Genomic DNA, 23,275 nt, shown 5'->3' on the forward strand with positions numbered 1-23,275 from the left:
CACAGGGAAAAGTTCTTTGAATTTAGATCTGGAGCACAGTTTTTTTCCAAATAAATTAGGCAAAAATTTTCTACTTAGATTGGAGTAGATTGTATGTATTAAACAGACTTGTGGAAATATTTCAATTGTGACAATACATAGTTATAATAAATCCAAATCCTGTTTCTGCTGGTAAACTTTTGCTAATTAAGGAAATTGTAACTGGATTAGAGACTAAAATGAAATAAATTCGTTTTGCAGGTTTCTTCGCGCCCTTCTCGTTTCTCACAGCTTTTGCCCAGAATAACCAGATCGACTCATCCAGTGCAGCCTTCCTCATCTCCCTCATTGGGATTGCCAACACCTTCGGGCGACCTCTCTTCGGAATGCTAGTCTCCCTTAAGGTCAGTGTCTTAATATATAAACTTAAGTTATCAAGAACCTCTATCAAGACGACAAAGATTTTGTGTTTAATTTCATTCAAAATTTTTTGGGTTTTCGCTGGATGCTCATTTTTGCTTCTACGTAGCATTCTACTCTGGTCCGTGATTGGTGAATTAAGCTTTTGGCTGCTTGAGGTCTATTATCTTGAACGCATTAGATTTTGGGTTCCAAACATGTAAATTCAGATAGTTAAATATTTAGATGAATACTTATTAACATTAAAACGATCATCTAAAGGATTAACAATTCTGCTGGTAATATGTTTATTATGTTCAATTTCATTAAAAGATCTTTTGACCTCTCTTTGTTTCTCATGTAGTATACTTAGATTCCTCAGTTTATCTGTCAATTTATGCATTGTATTGCTGAGCTGTTCAGAATTGGTTCAGGAAAAACTATTGCATTAAACTTTATGTGTAAGAGTAGTAGCATGGACCTGAAAAACAACAATTATGCTTCAAGAGGTATTTGATGCCGTATATGATCTCTTCATCTGATTGCCATAGACATTTTTTAAAGAGAATTTAATTGAGTTGAATTTGAAAACATAAATTAGAATAAACAAGAATTCAAATATCGGCAGTTATCTTTTGCTTTTATTTGTTCTCCGTTGAAAATTAGATAAAAAATCGTCGTTTTGTCTTGAAAATAAAAGTAAACGGAGTTTGTCTGTATACATTGTTAAATTGGGTTGTTTGAAGTACCCATCCGAGTTTTAAGATGTTATCAAAACTTTGAAAATAGCTTAAAATATTCCTGAAGATCATCATGAACCCAAAATAACCCTGCTATTTTTTGTTCAAATAAAACTTCGGTATTTCGTCCATTCCTCAAATGTACAATTGCATTCACTGAGTCCTGTTTTGATGTTTAGATTTTGGACAGCGTGAGAGTGTTGAACTGGACTATAATTGTGGCTGGATTGTGTACAATGGCACTGCCCTTCCTACAGTCCTACTGGGCCATTGCAGCATACTGTGTCATTTTCGGTCTTTCAATAGGTATTGTGTTCACATCTCTAAACCTTCCATATAGACGCTGCTAAACCTTTCTTTGATGAAAAAGGTCTCAACCAGAAACCAGAACTTCAAAACGAAAAATGTAGGAACATCGAAATAATATTAGTTATTATGAAATGCTATTATAGAGATGGCCAATTTACAGAGATGGCAGAAATACAGCCTTAATTAATAAAATCATATATGTTTTGGTTATCTAAATAACAAATAATTGTTATTCCTGAACATGATTCTCCGCTGTTAATCCTATCTCAAATCTAATAGGGTAAATTTCATTCTGTTACAGACTATTTCACTATAGCAATCCCGATTTTCAAAGCAAGATCTTTTAAAAAAATGGGGTGTGCTGTAATAAGATGCTATATTCTCATGTCAGTTAATTTAGTAACTAATCTAATTACGTTGCTCCTTTTCAGCCGGTCACGTGTGCATGAAGTCTCTGGCTCTCGTTCAATTGATGGGCCTGGATGCACTGACAAACGGTTTAGGATTTGTTCTGCTTTCGAATGGAGTCTCGGCCATGCTTGGAGGACCATTCCTGGGTTAGTCACAACTTTCCTGTTGACGAGGACCCATGGCATAACCCCCACCACCCACAATGAAGTACTATTCATGGTTCTTGGGTACCTCCAACCGCCCTTCCACTCGCAATGAGGGAAACCAAGACAGAATAATTTATTTTTGATTGAAAAACGGTTGACTTGAATGAATCTGACCAAAAATAATGTCCAAAAGCTTGAAAAATATGATAAAGTTAAAATTGGTTATCTTTGTCAAACAAAAAAATGTCAACAAAACAATTCGATGTACAATGAAAGCGACAAAAGAATTTAAAACTGTTTAATAGCTTAAATTATGCAGAAATGATCTTCTTCAGGTTTGTTCTACAACGAGGAGAACGAATCTTTCCTGTTGGTGTTCATTCTGGCAGGAGTTATGCTAATGGTGGGTGGAATTCTGGGCCTCCCTCTGCAGACAATCTCAAACCGGATCAAAAGACGGAAAATGGCATCGAAAACCCAAATTGTCAACGTGCCCAAACAACCCGGCACCGCTACCACTACAAACGGCATTGTAATTAATGACGCAACTGAAACGCACAACAATCAACTCGAAGTCTAACTTCATTCATCCAGAAAATGAAACAAAAATGTGAATAAATGGTACAAAGAGCAATAAATACAAGAAAATACTTATCTTCGATTTGCAGAAGGTCAACAACAACTATATATCTTAAAAACAGTGCGGCCAACTTTATGTTTGTATGCTTTTCCAATCATTCGTTCATGATTTTAGTTACAAAAAATGGTTAAAAAAAGATTTAAAAATTTTTTTATATAACCGTTCATTTGTAAAAACGACCTGATTAAATAGTGTAAAGATGAAACCAAGAGGTGCTAATGTTTAGTTAGTTTAAATGTTGTGGCATTTTATGGATCAAGTTATCACCATTCAAGTATTGTTAGAAAGCTAATTTTAGATTAGTTAGATAGAGAGTATGCTCTAGTATATTTTGATCATATTGAGTAGATTACTGCAGTTTATGTACTGAATGTTGTGAAGTGATATGTTGCGCGTAGTTTGTAGTTGCGGGCCTGGTATTATGTACTTTTGATGTTGAATGTTTTTCTAAAAATATTTCACATCAGTTTGTTTTCCAAGCGAGTGAAAAATTTTGATTTGGAGCACATAATGGTTTCGTGTTGATTAGTCTGATTAAATTAGTCTGCGTGAAATAGACAGGTTTTCTCAGCAACTGGCTTTTGACCGCTCTCCAAATACTAGACCATGAACAATCTGCTGAACTGGCCTCGATGCGAAAGATGAGGAGAGATATAAAACGGCATCAAAATTTTTACGACAGATTTAAAGGCGAGTACTATGACAAAAATTTGAAAAGGAAAGCAAAGCCAACGGTATGTAGTAGAAAAAAATTAATAGAGTTTGTCACTCTATATCACGACCATGATTCCGGATTAAAGTAATAAGTTTGTTCGGACATTTGGGCCAGTAAACAAATTAAGTTCAAAGTTCCTTCAAGTTTAGAAATATTTGTCACTATTATCCACGATGCGTTTTTGAGCATTAACAGTGAAACAATTTGGCCCTCACCCCTTTTCAAATTTGTTCTCATCATCACTGTTGTCCGTGATTACTAACAATGATAGTTAACATGTTAATTTAACCATAATCAAAAAAGAATACTTGATGACTAAATCCACAAAATTTCCTCAATACTAATTGGGGATTTAGAAGGCACCAAATTTACACCCACCCATATCACATCTCACAAGAATAATTAGGTCTTAAGTAATTACGTATTAAACGCAAGCAAAAAGATTGTAGTCTAACTGAACAATCAAAGTCGTGGACAATGATTTCATTGTTCACAAATACAAGTGACAAAATTGGGTGTCAGGACAATATACCCAATACCATAATACCCAATGCCATAATACCCAATTCCAAAATACCCAATGTGCCAAAATACCCAATGCCAAAATACCCAATGCCAAATTACCAAATGCCAAATTACCCAATGCCATTATACCCAATTAAATTATACCCAATGCCAAACTACCTTATTTATAAATTAATAGTTATAATCTTGAAATTAAGGTATAATCCCACAATTAGAGTACCAGTCTACCATTAAATTCAAACTAACTAATTAGACGCAATTTAAGTAAACAAGACGCAAAATTATCACAGGAACTGAATTGTTCAAAGAAACTTGACGCGTTATTCTAGTCTTTAAACTTGGCCAAATACAGACGCTAAACATGAGCGAAATAACTTGGGATACGTCTAAACAGAACCGATCAACTTTAATCCTTAATGGACATGAGTTCCAAAAGAAGTTAGAAACAAAAACTACTACGCATTGGAAATGTTCAAAATGGAGCCCTTATAAATGTAAAGTTACGGCCATTACCACTGGAAAACAATTACGTTTTTGAACACAAGAATATCTAGAATCCTTGAAAACAAACAATGCGCTTTGGCTCTGTGACGGAACTTTCAAAGTATCTCCCATTCAGTTATACACCATTCATATTCAGATTGGAGGATTTTATCCACCTTGTATTTATGCTCTACTTAGCAACAAAAGAGAGAGCTCCTATCGGAAGCTTCTTGTTGGCTTGAATCAACTTACTGGTGGAGTTTGGCCGGAAAAAATTCTCCTGGATTTTGAAAAAGTGGCAATCAATATCTTCTCAGAACAATACCCAGCAAGTGAGATAAAAGGCTGCTTTTTTCACTTTTGTCAAAGTTTTAACAGGAAGATATGCAAACTCGGTCTGAAAAAGATTTACGAAAACAACCCGGAACTAACATTGACTTTGCGAATGATTCCTGCACTCAGTTTCGTCCCTGAGCCAATGGTATCGGCCTCTTTCGATCTTGTAATTGAGGAAAAACAAGATGTCTGTGAAATTGCTAAATTAGACACAGAGTATTTGCAGATGATAGACGACCTCGCTTCCTACTTTCAGAGGACGTATATCTGAGGCGAAACAATTGGCCGAATCAATAGAGAACCTCAAAACCCTTTGGCACTTTGGAACCACAACAAAGATGCAGCTGAAGGATTAGCAAGAACAACAAATGCAGTTGAAGGCTGGCATTTGGGGGTTACATCTCTTTTTCAAGGCAACCCTCCCTGCATTTGGACTTTTCCGGAGAATATATCACTTGATGCCGCTAACCAAAAACTCAACCTTATCACAGCTTTAAGCGGAAAGGAGAACAAGAGCCGAAAAAAGTACAGAGATCTGAATGAAAACGTCAAAAGTATTACAAAAAACTTCAAAACTGATGATATTGTCCCATATTTACGTTCACTTGCTTAATATACACCCTCCTGAGCTTTTTTAATTGTTATTTGTGCGTTTGGTGGTGCCATTGAATAAATTTTTTGTTAAAATTTTTTTCAAAAACTAGAAGAGCTAGAGAGCTGATAATTTGACAGCAGAATTTCTGTGTGGGGTACTTTTCTACATTCCATTCCCCATCCACCGCAACACCACCCATAGCTGGTATCGGCAAGGTTTCCCGACTCCTTCCCAGTTTTTTAGTTTCCAATCTCTTTATTAAGTCAACTTTTAATTTTTCGTGAAAATTGTTCACAGTTAGATTGTAGTCTAACTGAACAATCAAAGTCGTGGACAATGATTTCATTGTTCACAAATACAAGTGACAAAATTGGGTGTCAGGACAATATACCCAATACCATAATACCCAATGCCATAATACCCAATTCCAAAATACCCAATGTGCCAAAATACCCAATGCCAAAATACCCAATGCCAAATTACCCAATGCCAAATTACCCAATGCCATTATACCCAATTAAATTATACCCAATGCCAAACTACCTTATTTATAAATTAATAGTTATAATCTTGAAATTAAGGTATAATCCCACAATTAGAGTACCAGTCTACCATTAAATTCAAACTAACTAATTAGACGCAATTTAAGTAAACAAGACGCAAAATTATCACAGGAGCTGAATTGTTCAAAGAAACTTGACGCGTTATTCTAGTCTTTAAACTTGGCCAAATACAGACGCTAAACATGAGCGAAATAACTTGGGATACGTCTAAACAGAACCGATCAACTTTAATCCTTAATGGACATGAGTTCCAAAAGAAGTTAGAAACAAAAACTACTACGCATTGGAAATGTTCAAAATGGAGCCCTTATAAATGTAAAGTTACGGCCATTACCACTGGAAAACAATTACGTTTTTGAACACAAGAATATCTAGAATCCTTGAAAACAAACAATGCGCTTTGGCTCTGTGACGGAACTTTCAAAGTATCTCCCATTCAGTTATACACCATTCATATTCAGATTGGAGGATTTTATCCACCTTGTATTTATGCTCTACTTAGCAACAAAAGAGAGAGCTCCTATCGGAAGCTTCTTGTTGGCTTGAATCAACTTACTGGTGGAGTTTGGCCGGAAAAAATTCTCCTGGATTTTGAAAAAGCGGCAATCAATATCTTCTCAGAACAATATCCAGCAAGTGAGATAAAAGGCTGCTTTTTTCACTTTTGTCAAAGTTTTAACAGGAAGATATGCAAACTCGGTCTGAAAAAGATTTACGAAAACAACCCGGAACTAACATTGACTTTGCGAATGATTCCTGCACTCAGTTTCGTCCCTGAGCCAATGGTATCGGCCTCTTTCGATCTTGTAATTGAGGAAAAACAAGATGTCTGTGAAATTGCTAAATTAGACACAGAGTATTTGCAGATGATAGACGACCTCGCTTCCTACTTTCAGAGGACGTATATCTGAGGCGAAACAATTGGCCGAATCAATAGAGAACCTCAAAACCCTTTGGCACTTTGGAACCACAACAAAGATGCAGCTGAAGGATTAGCAAGAACAACAAATGCAGTTGAAGGCTGGCATTTGGGGGTTACATCTCTTTTTCAAGGCAACCCTCCCTGCATTTGGACTTTTCCGGAGAATATATCACTTGATGCCGCTAACCAAAAACTCAACCTTATCACAGCTTTAAGCGGAAAGGAGAACAAGAGCCGAAAAAAGTACAGAGATCTGAATGAAAACGTCAAAAGTATTACAAAAAACTTTAAAACTGATGATATTGTCCCATATTTACGTTCACTTGCTTAATATACACCCTCCTGAGCTTTTTTAATTGTTATTTGTGCGTTTGGTGGTGCTATTGAATAAATTTTTTGTTAAAATTTTTTTCAAAAACTAGAAGAGCTAGAGAGCTGATAATTTGACAGCAGAATTTCTGTGTGGGGTACTTTTCTACATTCCATTCCCCATCCACCGCAACACCACCCATAGCTGGTATCGGCAAGGTTTCCCGACTCCTTCCCAGTTTTTTAGTTTCCAATCTCTTTATTAAGTCAACTTTTAATTTTTCGTGAAAATTTTTTAATCACCGGAATTCGAACTTCCGCCATGTTTTTTGTTGCATGCATTAACCGCTGCGCCAAGTCCGCTTTGATGTTTGCAGTGATATTTTTTGTTATCTTTTACGTGTTAAGTTTAGAGAAATTTAACCTAAAAGGCGATTTGACGTAAAAGTTGGTTTGACCTAAAAGGCTGTTTAACCTAAAAGTGGCATTTCAATTGTCAAAATTTTTTGTTCTCTTTTAAGTTTTTCTGTGCAAGCCTTCTAAAAGTTGACGTCATTTCTTTAAAGCACAATTAGGCCATACCAATTCGCCTTTGAACTTAAGATGAGCATTCTTTATCAAAGTTAGCATCAAAGCGATTATTGTTATTATTACGATTGGGTATATTGGCCTTGGGTATTTTGGCTTTGGGTATATTGGCATATTGGATATAATGGCATTGGGTATTTTGGCATTGGGTATATTGTCATGTAACCACAAAATTGATGCTTTTTCGTCACGTTTGTCCACGATAAACGTTTAAGTTTCATCGCTGTATTTTCAGCGCCACAAGACACCATATGAAAATCAAATTACGAATGATTTATTTTGCATTTAAAAAAATTCCAGCTTCTGAATGATGCTGGCAATATTATCAATATTTGTTTTTGTAGATTGTGTCTAGATCAATATTTGGGCATTTTGTACCGCTAATTATGCCTTTCTCTACTTCGAAAATGCTTTAATAGTTTGAAGGCACTCTAATACATCAGGAAATTACTACATGTTTAATTAGTTAACGATCGTTTTTGAAACATAAACCTATATCGAAAACGTTCTTTTGGCCTGGTCATTTTTTCACTGGAGGGTTTTTCCAACTTTATTGATCATCTGTTGAACAAAACTACAATTAAAATTGTCCTCTACACTATTGTTGTTAATTGTTTAGTTGACTACAAAGAATAGAAAACACATATAGAAAACTAAACGTAAAATTTCAGAGTGAAATCTTTCCACTGAAATAGCTAGAATTTGCATGTGAACTGACTATACATATTTAAGCGTCAATCCAGATTAATCTAAAAGGGCCGCCCATCATTTTTTCAGGTTTATTGTTGAGATAAAGTTCCAGAATGTTTGAAAACTTACCTAAATAAATCTTTTTTTTTTCGCCTAAATTACTTTTTTAACGCTTACGAGAAACCATTTTTTTAGGTAGTTGAAACGTTTCCACAAAGAAGTCTTCCATCACAAAAGATGTCGTGCATTAAAAAAAGCCGAACAATTTTTTTTTCCTTTTTTTTTTCTTTTTCTTTAAAGTGATATTTATCTTTTTTTGTCTCTAGGTTTTTTTCTTTTTTCTTTTTTTAAAAATGAAAGTAAGGAAGGAAGAATCTTGTAATTGAGCGACCCTTTTTGAAAATCTTGTACGGCGTCTGAAAACAGGCTTCTAGCCTAATTGACGTACGTTATGTATGGATTGTAACATACACAAACGAATTTATCATTATCACATAATTGAATTGTGACTTAGACTAAGTCGAAACCGGCTATGAAAGCGTTTTAAAGCGTTACAACGAGTTAAATTTAGAACCGTACACTGTAGAGTAATTTATAGCCAAAAATTTGCCTACGAGGAAAGAAAACTTACTGGCCGTTGGGACAGCTGCTTGTACTCTTCTTCGAATATTGGACAATGATATGGACATGTTTTTTATTTCAAATAAACGTCAGCATATTTGCTAACTTCATGTCAGAGTTCTTGTAACTAACTAAGTTTTGAGTGGACCCAATAAAACGGTGACACAAACTTTGTGATATTTTGCACCGCATAAGGAGCAGATTGTTAGCGTAGGAAAAAATTGATCATCATTTGATAAAAAAAATTGAAGTAAACAAATATTGGGTATCAAGAGGGTTTTATAAACAAATTGTCTGGTAGATAAATCTGGTCTAAGGCCTTATGGCATGGGATCATATAATAAGAGAGGATTTGGCTTCATGAAGTCGCATAAGTTTATTATGTCCTATTGAAATAGCTATTTTTAATTCTTTTGATTTCAGACGGGCCAGCCTGAAAGAAAAAATGTCGGTTTGGAACCATCAGTTTCGAAGAGCAAACATAACGATAACATTTGAAAAATAATTTCTCAATCAAGGACCGGCAACAAATCATTTGCTGATCCTTGGTTGAAAAATTATTGTTCCTATATTATTGTAATTCGATTTGATATGAACTAAACATTGTAATTTTTGTTTTTCTCTATCATTAAGAATATAACCAGGCAACATTTAAATGAGAACAATTTTGTTCTTGAGTGTGTAGACTAGAAGTATAGCTCAAGACGCGTAGCACAAGGCTGACATGCACAAAAGTTAGTGAGCTAATTGCTCTTAAATTAAATTTTCCTGGATTTCGAATTCTCTGCTCTGCCATATACGATGATGAACAATTCTTTTCAAAAAATTGTTGCTTGGCTTTGTTGATATCACTTGAATTTGTTCAATTTCAAGCTTGTCCTCTAATTTAGTACAATTCTCTTCTGTGACTTTTAACTTCACTCACCTCCACCATACGCGTACATTTCGATGTGACTTTAAATTTCATCTGTATAAAAAACTAACAACATCTCAAAAACTAAAACTGCGAGCTCAACCAATATAAACAATGGAAGACTAAAACAGAAACCATGCAATTTTGGAGCTAAAAAGTAGCAACTAAATCGAATCGACTTGACAAAGAACTAACCGGCTACTCAACTAGGCTGAAACTAGTAAAAACATCATGGCTGACAACCAGTCTGAACTTGACAAAGACGAAAACGATAAACACGAGGAAAACCTAAACCCAGTTGAACAAAAGGAAGAAGTGACTGAAACAGTTCCTGCAATTACAGACGCAACGAAAGACGTGGTCTCAAAGAACGAAGAAATTTCAACAGGGACCCAAAAAAGTATCATTATATATGACGGATCTGTTCCATTTTCTTCTCGCTTCCTGGATGAACTTTCGATTTTTGCGCTGTCTCAAGAAAAATGTTATTTTCCAAAATGACACCCCTCCTCTTTCCCGCATGCATGTTATTATAAATTAAACAAAAAACTAACAAACCGTTATAAGGGTAAGGATCTATTCTACCCCCCCCCCCCCAAGTCCCCTTATGACACCTATTTACCATTTATGCGTTTTATATAGCACGTTCTGTGTAAAAAATAGGACGTGCGCGTGGGTACGTAAAATTTGCATAGCCACTAAGCCGAAACAGAATAGATTCGAGGGTTGTTATACCCAAAAATAGTCATAATCTACTACGGCGAACCAATTTATTAATAATACTTCCAAAACGGGTAGCATCTATTCCCAAGTTGAAGTCCCTTACCAAAATGACCTCTGAGCAGACAGTCATTGAACATTTTCCACATTTTTGCGGTTTTTGATACGATTGACAGTCCATGCAGTTAGGCAATTCGAGCGCAGAATATGCGCCGGAAGTAATTCTGGCCTTTGTCTCTCAACGATTGATCTCACAATTGGACATGGGAATAACTAGAGATTTAATCATATAAATATGCTTTCAAGAAATTGAAATATCGGAACAGTTCCACCATTTTCTATATGCTAGAGCAAATTTAGGAAATAACGAAATTGTAAAAGAAAACGGCAAGCGGGCCGCAGAAACAGCAAGTACAAAACCGAGCACAACAAACACCGAGTTAGAGAGTGCGGCACCGGATGGGGGTTGGGGTTGGGTAGTGGTTGTGGGCTCATTTTTCAATGCCTTAGTTGTGGATGGGATAGCATACTCAAGCGGGGTTTACTTTCGAGTATTCAAAGATGAATTCGGAGCGTCGGCATCTAAGACAGCTTGGATCAGTTCTCTAACAGCTGGCTGCTATCTAGGCGTTTGTAAGTTAATACGCATCTCGAATAAGCAACATTGCCAAACAGTTAATGATTGCTAAATTGAACGACAAGTGATTTCAGGCCACGAGTTTTCAAACCGACGTTTCTTATTACAAAAAAATATTACATTCAGGTATTATAGAAGAATGCACCCTTTTCGGTCGCAATAGAATTCAACATTGTTTGTTGTGACCTAGATCGTTTGAACATGAATCGGGTGTCATGGCAATGCCTGTGCGGATCATGGGACTGAATATAAATTTGTCACAATAAAATATACGACTATCTAACCAAAAATATTTCAATTGTTATTGGATAGCAGCAATATTCATATCACCACAGAGCCGGTACTACTTTGCAAAGCCAGCTGTGGAAATTGTTAATATGAGGCGTTCAAGCATGACATTAAAGTTTTTGCAAAATTAATTAAGTTGCAAAGTTTCGGAGCTAATCTTAAACATGTTTACTATGTCAACAATCAGAGCGAACTTAAGCAGCGTAAGTTGAAGATATTTCGGGCATTTCGTTCAGAATTCCAAACAAAAAGACTTAGAAAGTACTTATCAAAGCCCAATGAGTATTAAAAAATTGTTCCCTTTTAAATAAATACTCGTTACCTTTTAAAGAAATTCACGTTTCCTTTTAAAGAAAGTTACTTCTGCTGGGTATAACAAAAAATCACATTGGGGGACTATATAATATTTTCAGGAAAAGCGAAATGGAAAAGCAATAAAAGATTAGAAAATCTAAAATTATGCTTTAAGAAATTGTTCGCCAATTTTTGGAATATTCCATGGAATTAGAAACTTATATGCTCGCAAACTAAAGATTACCACTAGTGGGGACAGATAACAGGATAAAAGGTGTAAAAGTTTTCAGAAAAACCACAATGCGGGGAAAACCAAAGCAACCTGTACATGAAAATGTTGACTATGTGTTTTTATTTTGAGCAGATTCCTAGAAAATATTCTTTTGAAAGCATTCATATTCCTAGAAATTATTCATTAAAATTTGATGTTTATGTTGTAATTTTGCAAAATTTTGAGTTTTAGGTAGAACAGCTGTACATGATAGAAGCCAAGAAAAAAGTTAAGTATAGCATTGAAGTCGTCGCAAAGATATGCATGAAGTATTGGAATTAAAAAAACCGAATTGGAATAATGATTGTTTTTCAAGGTACTAGTACACTTATGGATCAAAACTTAGTGGGCAGTGATTATGAATATCCATTGGATTGATAATTCTGAAGTAATTTTGAGATTACGTGAAAAATCAAGTTTGAATTATCGAAAATAATACAGTTAGATGTTGGAGTTTCAAAACTCATATCCTGTCGGACTAGAAAGAACATCGGCTAAAATTTGTAAAAGTCAAAAGTGTCTACTCGAATCTTAAGCTAGGACAAAATAACCTCTAAAACTGTTCGAATCTTACATCGGAAAGAATGAAAATTGTCAAGAAGGATGCAAAAATAAGAGTTGTGAACACTTTGTAAAAACTAAATGTTACGAGGACGAATTTTGCATAGAAAGAACGAGTTACAAAGTAGGTTTTAAGTTTGAAATAGGACAGATTGTTGATTAGAAGGTTGTTTAGTCTAGATTGAAATGTACAACAGAAAAAAATTGTTTAGAAGAGTTTTAGCTGAGAGAAATTCATTTTTGAAAATATCAGGGTGGTTAAAAGTCGTCATTCCCCACAATTCACTAAAACCACCTTTCTAGCGCCAAATCGACATCAATTTTAAACAGGTGAACTCTTGGACAGTTGCTTAAGCAATAAAAAAAACAACGAGCGTTTTCCACTACCCAGAATGGGTACACAAACGTTGCTACATTCTAAGAGGGATGCAAAAGGTAACCATAGGTTAAATTGGACACGTATCCGTAATTGGAAAAGGATAAAAACCATAATTTTTATCCAATCACTCAATTTTTGTCATCCAATGTCAGACATTACTTTCGATTTCGTAAATTAAGTTTTTTTGTCTTGTTATTTTCTGTTGTCATATTGATTCAGATCCATTTTAGATACCTTGTGTTAATGCAGTACATTAGCGTTATTCCATGGGCAGATTATTTAGTGTCTTTGTCAAGATGGCTCTTCGAGATGTTTTCGGAATTCCTCCGGAATTGTTTACTATAGTCCTTATAAGTTAGCTCAAAAATTTCTCGGTGTGAAAAATGTAGTGTTATAGTGAGTTTTTTTGTGAAAAAACATTGTTTATTAGTTGCAGAATGAGACTGCAAAGTTATTCAATATCGTTGCTTGCGAAATCTATAAGTCTCTGACCAGTAACATAGCGACTGGCAGGCAGAGATTAATGGAATCATTTGGGTTTGGAAGTTAATTTCATGAGTTTTGGGATACTTGTGGATAGATTGATTGAACTGGTTTGAATTAGTGTTGGCCATTAGTTACATTTGATATAAAAGTTACTTTTGTTTTATTGAAGTTTTCAAATTAATTGTTTCTGGCTATAAAATTTATTAGTTGATTGTGTTACAATTCTTGATTCCTAATTCAATTATCTTGAGTAAAAATCGCATACAATCGAGAGAGCAACCCTTTGTTTCTGTACATTCGATTGATCTCTCATTAAAGTCATGACACAATAGCAGGACACCATGAAGCTATAACACTTTTCGTATCATTCATTCAAAAGCTTACAACTGTTTTTAATTTTGCATTTTTCAAAAGTACTAGCAGTCATATAACTTTTATTACTATTGACTCGTTTGTCTGATGTTTTAAATTATTCTAAACAACTGCTAGTCATTTTGGATGTAATACTCATGATTCTCCTATTGAATACAAAAATTTTCGTAACGCAGCGGGTAGCTGCATTGCTACTTTCCTTTCACATGCCTTTTTATTTTTTATTGGGAAAAAATCTATAATATTCTCGTGACCAAATCGTTGAATAAAATATTAAAATATTCATCAAAATCAATTATTTTATCAAGATGCTAGCAGCTTTATTTTTAATGTAAACTTAATAGTTCTCAAACAGTTTTAGGAAGCAAAGGTTTGCCAATCAACCTAATTATTCCATGAAAAACATTTTAGGGTCAATTTTTCAAATTTCCCTCAATTACTCGCAAAGGAAATTAAATTGAGCTTCTAATGTTTGAATTCATATAACGTAAAAAGGGACAATCAAAACAATAGATCGCCTAATAATTTTTAAAAGCCGCTTTCAGCCTCTCAAAGAGTTTTAGTTTGGCGATCCCATTTTTATGACTAAAAAAGTACTCGTGATCTATTTATCTATTTTTACTACAAAGATTTGAAGCAAAATTTTGGAGAAGTGTCTTTTTAATTAAAAGTTCAATGGAGTAAATTGATAAAGGAAGTGAAACTCGTAGAAATTTTTGTTTTACGGCTGATCAAATGCGACGAGCTCAACCAAAGTGAGTGGTTTTCTGTTCATATCCCCAGTTTTCTGTGATCGAGAAATTGAGGTGGGAAAATGTTTCCTCTAAGCTAGCAAAATGTTTTGGGATTTTTCTTCGAGCTTTTATATTAAATTTTCTTTCTGTATTTAAGATTAAAATAGACTCTTGAATGATACATTTTGACAATGTTTCAACTCATACTTTAGTAAAAAATTAGTTTTGAGCATATGTAATTATTTTTAAATTAATTTTTGATTTTTGGGGCCAATTTAGCGATTTTTGTCCGTTCACTCAATTTTTGTCATCCATTGGTAGACAAAATTTTTGATTTCGTACTATAAACTCTTTTGGCTTATTTTTGTATTTGGATTCAGATTCATTCTCGATACCGTGTGTTGTTGCAGTACATTAGCGTTATTCCATGGGCAGGTTATTTAGTGTCTTTGTCAAGACGACTCTTCGAGTTGTTTTCGGAATTCTTCTGGATTTGTTTATTTTAATCGTTAACTTCTATATTAGAGAACGCAATTTAGAGAAAGTCATATAACCCTCGTAAAAAAGTGTTTACGTCAATCTGCTGCACCAAAGTCAAAATTTGGGAGAGAATTTTTTGTTGTTTTTTTAATTCATTTTTGGTAAGCAAGCAAAAATTTGGTCCCTGTGCAACATTTGAAAGCCGATTTTTTCTAAATTTTAACTACAACTCAAACAAGTCAAGTTTTTTTCAGCTATATCAACAAACAACTGTAAATTGGGATCAATAATTATCCATTGGCAACCAACATTAGAGTTTATGATTGTATTTTTATCTTTTTTTGTCATTCTGCCTTTTGAGTCTAGTTTTTAGCAATTTCGGTATCTTTTTTCAATTTACATCAGGGATCTTTGTGGATAAATTTAGCGTTTCCAGAGATTTTTGGCGACATTTATTTTTAATTACATCGGTTTTCGAGTAGCTTTTTATAAGTAAAATTGATTAAACTAATTCTAAATTTGGTCTATTATTTCTCTAACTTTGATGTTGTCAACTTATTTTGTCTGTTTCTGTGCCTGATATTTGTGATAGACATATTGAACGGAAAGTAAATGTATCACTTATTCTAATCCGAATTATTGATTTGATTCTCAATTTTTAACAACATTTTTGGAAAACATTTTTAGGTTTGCTTTTCCCTTCTAATCGCATTCTACCATTTGCTCATTCAAATTGGTATCTGTAAGGAAGTAAACAGCTTTATTAGGTCAGTTAGTGGTTGGTCAGGGCTTTATTTAGGTTATTTTTTGAGTGCATTTCAGAGCAATCTGGTTATATTTTGTACTTATAGCAGGATTTGAATTTTATTGGTGCACTTTGGTTCCTAAAAATTTATTCACACTTTCGTCTACTTTTTATGACAATCAGAAGTCAAGTTGAAGTGGTGTTTTTAGTTGAGCTGAGGTAGATAAAAATTTATACATTGAGTATGTTTAAACCTAATTTTTTCGAACTAGTATGAAATTGGATCAAGAAAATTGTATTTCAACTAACTTTGGGTTTTCGAAAACGAATTCTTTTTTCACATTGGCAATTTTACAGCCATTTCGTTTTTTTCTTCTGATTTATTTTGACTCTGACTAATGCTAATGGTGTCGCAAGATCAGACATGTGTTCTAATAAGGTATAGTTGTCTTTTTTTTTCACCAAAGGGCTGTTAATGGTTTATATTACCATGGCACTGTTTCTTTAAATAAAATATCAGTGATTTTTTGTTTGTCCTTGTCGTTTGTTCTCTTTATTGTACTGCTATCGTCCCATTACTGAATCGTTGGATTGGTTCTTTAATGAGATCTGAAAAAAGAGGCTATGTACAAGTGTCAATTGAAGTCTAAAGGTTTTAATTAATTTTTCACAACTTATGTTAAAAAAAGAGGGGGTGTCTTGAGTTTTGTCCAGTTTTGAAGTTCTCATTACTAAAGGTGTTCGTCAATTCATAATGAGGCGTAAAACAGTATGGTAATAGATTTGTTTTAATGGCGTTACTGACTTTGACATTATTTGTTTTCAATATTATTTAGCGAATTTTTGTGTTTTGCGTATGTTTTATATCGTTTGTTGTCGTAGCTTTCAACATGATTAAGCCACAAGTGTTTTGTGTTGCCCAGTCATTCCACGGACGCATATTGTTATATTATATTGTATTCTAATTGCGCTTTTCTTCAAATTCTTGAATTCATCAACGGTCAGTTAACGCCTGTTATCACTTTGACACAATAACATGTTGGTGAATTTTTTTGTCCCTGTGTTTTTATTTCTGTTTCTTTATTACTTAGTATCAATGAGTGTCATGATAGATCTGAGTGATTGCTAATGAGACATAAAAGAACATAACTAATGCTTTGATTTAATAGCTACTGCTTTTCATGATTTTCACAGTTTTTCTCTAAAATTTTTACTTATTTTTTTTCTTCTGCTACTAATTAATGTACTTTTTGCACTCTCATCATTTAATTGCATTAAAAAAAAATTTGGGGCTCTAATTGAAGCTATTTTAATCGATGTAACAAATTTTGCTCAAACTTAAGGCTTTCTGTAACATTGACAATAATTTTATTCAATTTTTTTTCCAATTTTTGAGAATTTTTTTTTCTAATTTTGTCACTTATCTCTCAGTCTCATTTATGACAAGTGGCGTTGATGCCATAAATATTTAATTTAATCGAAATACATATAATTTCTACAAATAATTGTTTTCAAAAACTTTAAACTTTAGCGTGATTTTGACTCATTCTTCAACAACTTAAAGTTGATCGTTTAGTCTTGCATGTGATTGTTACTTTTCTTGTAGTTTTATTGTTGTTCTCGGAAGTAACAGAGTTCTTTTTGGCATTCAAATCTATATTAAAATTCAAAGTTTAGCTTACATTTTTGTTGACTGAGATACCGTTTGTTTTCAAGATGATCGAAAAATTTTGTGAATGATCAGGTGAATTTTATTTTCCTTTGTAGTTATATTGTCTCTTTTTCTGCCATTATCAGTTGAGCAGTTTTTAAGGGACATCCAAAGTTTAATTTTATGCTCTGGCTAAGAATTTTGGCATTGAGTTATGTGGTTTTCTTGCTCTAAGGCAATTGATTTTGGATTTTTCCCAAATTGTTTTTTGCCGTTTCTTTAATTTTGCTTTAGTTTACTTTGTTTATCGTTATTTTCCCACATGTTTTGTTCTATTTTGATCTCAATCTAAGTCTAAGAATAAGTAGACTCAATTTTTTCATAATTTGATGTGTAAAATAGTTATTGAAAACTGGATCTTGGAAACAGAAATCCTCAAATTGTTTTTAGTTTTTTGTGCGTACTATATGGTCAGGCGCTTTGTGAGTTGTCTTAAATGTTGTTAAAGTAAAAAATGTTGATTGTCGGGTAAATAGTTTGCTCATTTCTGTGGATTGTAATTGAAGACATGTCCTGTTATCACACATTTTGTTGATGACTTTTAGCTTTAAAAACGGGATAAATTGGTGAATCTCGACGGGCATTTGCAATTGAGACTCGGCTGTTTTTAGTGATTTTTGAAGTGCTTAATGTATTGAAGTTGCTGAGAACGTTTGAATTGAGTCCATAGTGAAAAGTTTCTGACTACAATATTGTGCAATATCGTGCATCAAGACGTGTCGTGTATGTTTTTAAATTCGTTTTACGTTTGCATTACGTGTTTCGTTTTACATCTTTAACGTTTCACTCCTGACTTAACTCATCCGCTGTTTCAACTGAATAGATTCATTCAATAATTCATTTAGAATTTTTTAGTTTAGAATCCAACGATTTAGTTTAGAACTCAAAGAGTTGTGTAAAAAAAGTTAAAGTGCACATAAAATTAGAACACTTTTCGACACTTTGAAAAACAAACGGTCATTTTGTATCTTTCTCAGGGGATCAACAACGGCTATTTTCCGGCTATCTGCGAACTGTTTAAGTTCTTCATACGCAACTTCATATACCGCTGAGATGATTGATTTTAGCTTTTTATTGTTATTGATGTGATCTTAAGGCTATATTGACTTATTTAAGCTCCGATGGCGGCCGCCATGACCAATCTGATGGGCTGTAGGGTGACATCTCTGATAGGGACAGGTTGGGCTGCCTCTTCCCTCGTTGTTGCCTCATTCGCAAACAACATAGACATGCTCATTGTATTCATGGGTGCATCCACAGGTAAATGAAATTAATTTGGATGATTTATAGGAGCTTCCACTGAAAGTAAACATCAAATTAAAGCATGGATAAACAAATTTTCTTCATTTTAATCAAAATTTTCATTTATTCGTTGTACGTCGTTCCTTTTAAATTTAAATTTATACCGGGGCATTTTCCGCATTTAAATTCTAAAATCCCACGTTGATGTTCCCGGATCGAGGTGTCACTTCTAAATTAACCGCAAATGATAAAATTCACTGCTATGATGCATTGACAGCTAAAAGATATGGGCATTTTCGAGGCGAAAAAGTTTCACCACTATTTGCCGCAAATCGCACTTTATTCCTAATAAGAGCTCAACCGGGGACCCTACACCATAATAACCTCTGGCCCGTACCGATCTCCAAGTGTGTTTCAGTACTGGACCAGTATAAAGGCAAGTCTTTCTTCAAAAATCAGTACTGATTCAGTACAATATCAAGTGTATTAGTCATATCAGACTTTAATTACACTGAGCAAGTGATTCCCAAGTGTAAATTAACTTTTCAAAGAAATTGATGTGAAAATTTTGAATTTCGAAGAATTTTATAGCGTGCCACGATTTTCACATTTCCGGGGTGCTCACTTTTCCGGGGTGCTATGAAATGATGACAGGGGGTACAAAACAGTAAAATAGCACCCGGGAGTATGTTCTGCTCAAATCTGGACCAATTGAGGGTATTTCAGTTGTTCTGGGCCGTTTTTCAGCCGCTTCAGCCCGTTTCTGGCAGGAATTTAACGAAATTTACCTTTCAGATTGTTGTATTGTCTCGACCCGAAGATAGTCAAGGCGAAGTTTCTGAAGAAATGTGTTCTATCCCTCTGTACCAGCTAGTAAAAGAGCCGCTCTTGTCCTCAGTTAGTTAATCTAATGTTTATGGTCATAATTTTACGAACGAGAGCAGGGTGGCATATGCCGAAATCGGTCAACATGCATTTCGCTCGGTGACCGATAATTCCCAAACCACTGGTCAAAATACAAAGTCCTATATTTGATTTTAAAGTTGAGTTCACGGCAACTCTAATGAATTAGGTCTGGGTCCGATTTGATCAGTATTTAGGTAATTATTCAAGATTTCAGACCCTGTACCCCGAAAATATGGGTCATGCCGTGTGTTCGTTCGTCAATAACTATTTGTTGAGCGAATGTTTTGGGCTCAAATTTTGATATGAGTGAGCTCTTTATGTGTGCTAACTAAATTATTAAGTCTATGTGTTCCGATTTCACGGAAAAATTTACGAACAAGCACAGGGTGGCTTTTACCGATATGGGACAACATGCGCTGCACTCGGTTACCAATATTTCACGAACCACTGGTCAAAATACAGCGTCCTATATATGTTTATAAATCTGAGTTTACGGCAAGTCTAATGAACCGGGTTTGTGTCCGATTTGATCAGTATTTAAGTAATTATTCTCGATTTCAGACCCTGTACCCCGAAATTATGAGTCATGCCGTGTGCTCATTCGTTAATAACTTTTTGTTGAGTGAATGTGAGCAAATATGAGTAAGCTCATTATGTTTGCTAACTAAATTATTAGGTCTGGAGTAGATGTGTTCCGATTTCACAGAAAAATTAATGAATATTTGACGTTTTTTTCGGTTATTTTTGACGTGGTTTCAGGCTATTTTTGACGTTTCCCGGGCTATTTTTGACATTTTTTTGAATAAAAAACAGAATGAGTGACAGTCTGACAAATAAAAAATCAGACGTGGCCTAAGTCTGAAAAGTAAAAAACAGAATTGGCGCAAATCTGAAAAGTATAAAATCAGAATTGGCGAAAGTCTGACCATTGTAAAATCAGGATGAACGCAAGTCTGGCAATTCAAAAAAGTGACATGAATCAGTCTATGATTCATTAATGACAAGGAATTGCATTTACACTGGCCCAGCACTGAAACGCACTTGGAGTAAAGTACGGGGGCTAGACCACATTTAAGCACAATGGGTACATCTGCTCTTGAAATTACGTTGTCCGGAAAGCTGAAAGAAAGTCTAGAAAATAATCTGGACAAACTCTAAGTTTGGTGACAAGATCCCATATGACTTCAAACACGGATGTTTCAGGTCTGGCTCTTGGCTTCATGTACCTTCCCTCGATCGTGATAGTATCTCTCTGGTTCAACAAGAAACGAGGCATTGCAACTGGGATAGCGGTTACAGGCAGTGGCGTGGGAATGTTCGTAGTTGCCCCCTTAACCCAGCTCATGATCGATAACTGGGGTTGGAGAAACTCTCTTTACGGTGTTGCAGGTCATTTCCCAACTGCTTCCTCTCTTGTAGCTAAAATTAGATCTATTATATTTCCCTGTTGACTAATCATGCGTGTTAGAGCACTCTTAATTATTTGTGTAACAGTCATTTTCTATTGGTTGTGGAAAGGCAGTCTCCTAAAAACTTGACTGAGGAAAAGACCTTAAGGTACTGATTGCGCTTCATTGATATCTTTATCTCAACACTTTCTCAAAACTCTACCAAATTTCTCAATAGACTTTGTGGCTGATATATGATCTCAATATTTATGCTAAGAAAGCACAGCAGTCCTAAAAAGCCCTCTCTAAATTTTCCGGCTAATTTAGGTTATTTCTATAGAAGGTTATTTAGGTCTGGACATATCGACTTTCCGTCTGGGACCTCAACCTGGGTAAGGAAAAAAACGGTTTAAAAACATTCAATTCATTTAATCATCTTTTGTAACGAAAATTAGAGGAAACAGTTCAAAGGCCTGGTCGTCTTATTTGGTTCACTTGCCCTTCTCTACAGACCAGTTCCCGCAAATTACAGAATCCCAGCAGCCGATATCGACGATTTGAAATCCGCAGACGAAGATTTAATTCCAAGTCGGTCTCATATCGATTCCAAAATGGAGGTGCAAAATTTATCCGAAGACTATTCTCAACATACAGATAAGCAATCGTCTAATAGATTGCGATCGTTGCCAAAAACCGAAAGCATATCTGGCTCCGAAAAAGCGAGCCAGGCAGACTTATTAAGACAGAATAAATTGCCAAAGAGCGATCAATCGTTTGAAGAAATGAAAGATCAGACCTCACAGGTTGAAAGCAAAGTTCGCCATAGAAATCGGGATAAAATGTCTCGCACTTCATCCTTTTTGAGTTCGGATAACGAGGAACCTCTTAAAAAGAAAGATATCTTTTACAGTCAGAGCAGTTTGAATTTGTCAAGCGAAGGGAGGAATCAATTCAAGGTTGACAATGGACCTGCAGTTGAACCAATTCAGGAAAATGAAATTGCTGAAAGGGTACCAGAAGGGAGGTGTGTGAAATTTAAACGAGGGGCGAGGAAGATGCTTGGCTTGAAGATATTCAAAGATAGGTGTTACATTCTGCTGCTCATTTCAACTGCAATTAGTTTTCTAGGTTAGACTTAGTAGACAACTTTTAAGGTTGACTCATAATGCTGCAGCAGAAACCCCTTGGAAAATTTCCAGGTTTAGATCTAGATTGATGAAAATAACTTTAAAATTCTATTTTTTTTTGGGGGGGGGGGGGGGGGGGGCTTTGTTGACTAAAATTAGACAGTCAAGTTTCCTAGTTAAAATCGAGCCAAATTTTTTTTTGAATCGTGTAAAAGTTTTTATGGGTCAAGTAAACAATTTTAAACATTGGAGCTGAAGTCTTTCTATAGGTCAAGCCAAATAACCGATGGCCTATAGCACATAGCTAGAAATGTTTATAGATTGTCATTAAAATATATTGGATATATTGGCCATTTGCAAGTTTGTCAATTGAGAAAAAAAATCAAAGTTTCACACCAAAGTTTTGGTCAAGCTGAACTCCAGCATCAAAATTTTAGTCATATTTAAGCTCAGCTTCAAGTTTTTGGTCACAATAAAATTCAGCTTGGAAAACTTGTTCACGCTAAAGTCTAGGTATTAACAAAACTCGGGGTTAATTCTTTTCAAGAGCTATTTGGGCTGAGCATGATTTTTTCTGCACTTTTTTGTTTGAGCCTGGTGTTTTCATAAGTTGAGATCTAAAGCTAGGTGAAAATACTAACTAATTAATTGCTCTCAGACGACATGGACGTGAATGCCATGATCAGTTTTTTTTTTATCCGAAGTGATTTATTTCACTTTCTAATGACCTGTTACACGCATTAAGCGAACTCTAAACGCGTTAAAGTTATAAAAGCATTTAAAGTGTAGCACCCAAAATAAAATGAGTAATTAATTGCTCTCAAATGGAGTTTGTAGCAAGTATATTAGTCCTGTCGGTCTTTTTTAATGCAATTTTTCGCTTGACCGATTTTTCGTCTGACGCTTTTGACTTTTCGTCCTCAAAAACGGGATAAACAGGTAGCGCCCAGCGGGCATTAAATGCTCTTAGAGCTTTTCAGCTCTGTTTCAGCTCAAACTGTTTTGGAGACTTATACTTATGGTGTGAAGGGCGATTCTTACAGGTTGAAG

General features: G+C 34.8%; 1 protein-coding gene across 1 annotated transcript in view; it reads left to right on the forward strand.

Moving 5' to 3' along the window:
• Positions 1–23,275, forward strand: part of LOC142341294 (uncharacterized) — a 36,648-nt gene that overhangs the window by 5,629 nt on the left and 7,744 nt on the right. The window contains exons 4-12 of the mRNA XM_075392215.1: positions 241–383; positions 1,298–1,424; positions 1,859–1,984; positions 2,320–2,558; positions 10,095–10,284; positions 10,947–11,237; positions 18,679–18,822; positions 20,914–21,099; positions 21,570–22,226. Coding sequence (XP_075248330.1) covers positions 241–383; positions 1,298–1,424; positions 1,859–1,984; positions 2,320–2,558; positions 10,095–10,284; positions 10,947–11,237; positions 18,679–18,822; positions 20,914–21,099; positions 21,570–22,226 — 2,103 coding nt within the window. The remainder of the gene's footprint in view (positions 1–240; positions 384–1,297; positions 1,425–1,858; positions 1,985–2,319; positions 2,559–10,094; positions 10,285–10,946; positions 11,238–18,678; positions 18,823–20,913; positions 21,100–21,569; positions 22,227–23,275) is intronic.

Source organism: Convolutriloba macropyga, chromosome 6 (genome assembly GCF_964194025.1).
Source record: "Convolutriloba macropyga chromosome 6, txConMacr16.3, whole genome shotgun sequence".
Lineage (NCBI taxonomy): Eukaryota > Metazoa > Xenacoelomorpha > Acoela > Convolutidae > Convolutriloba > Convolutriloba macropyga.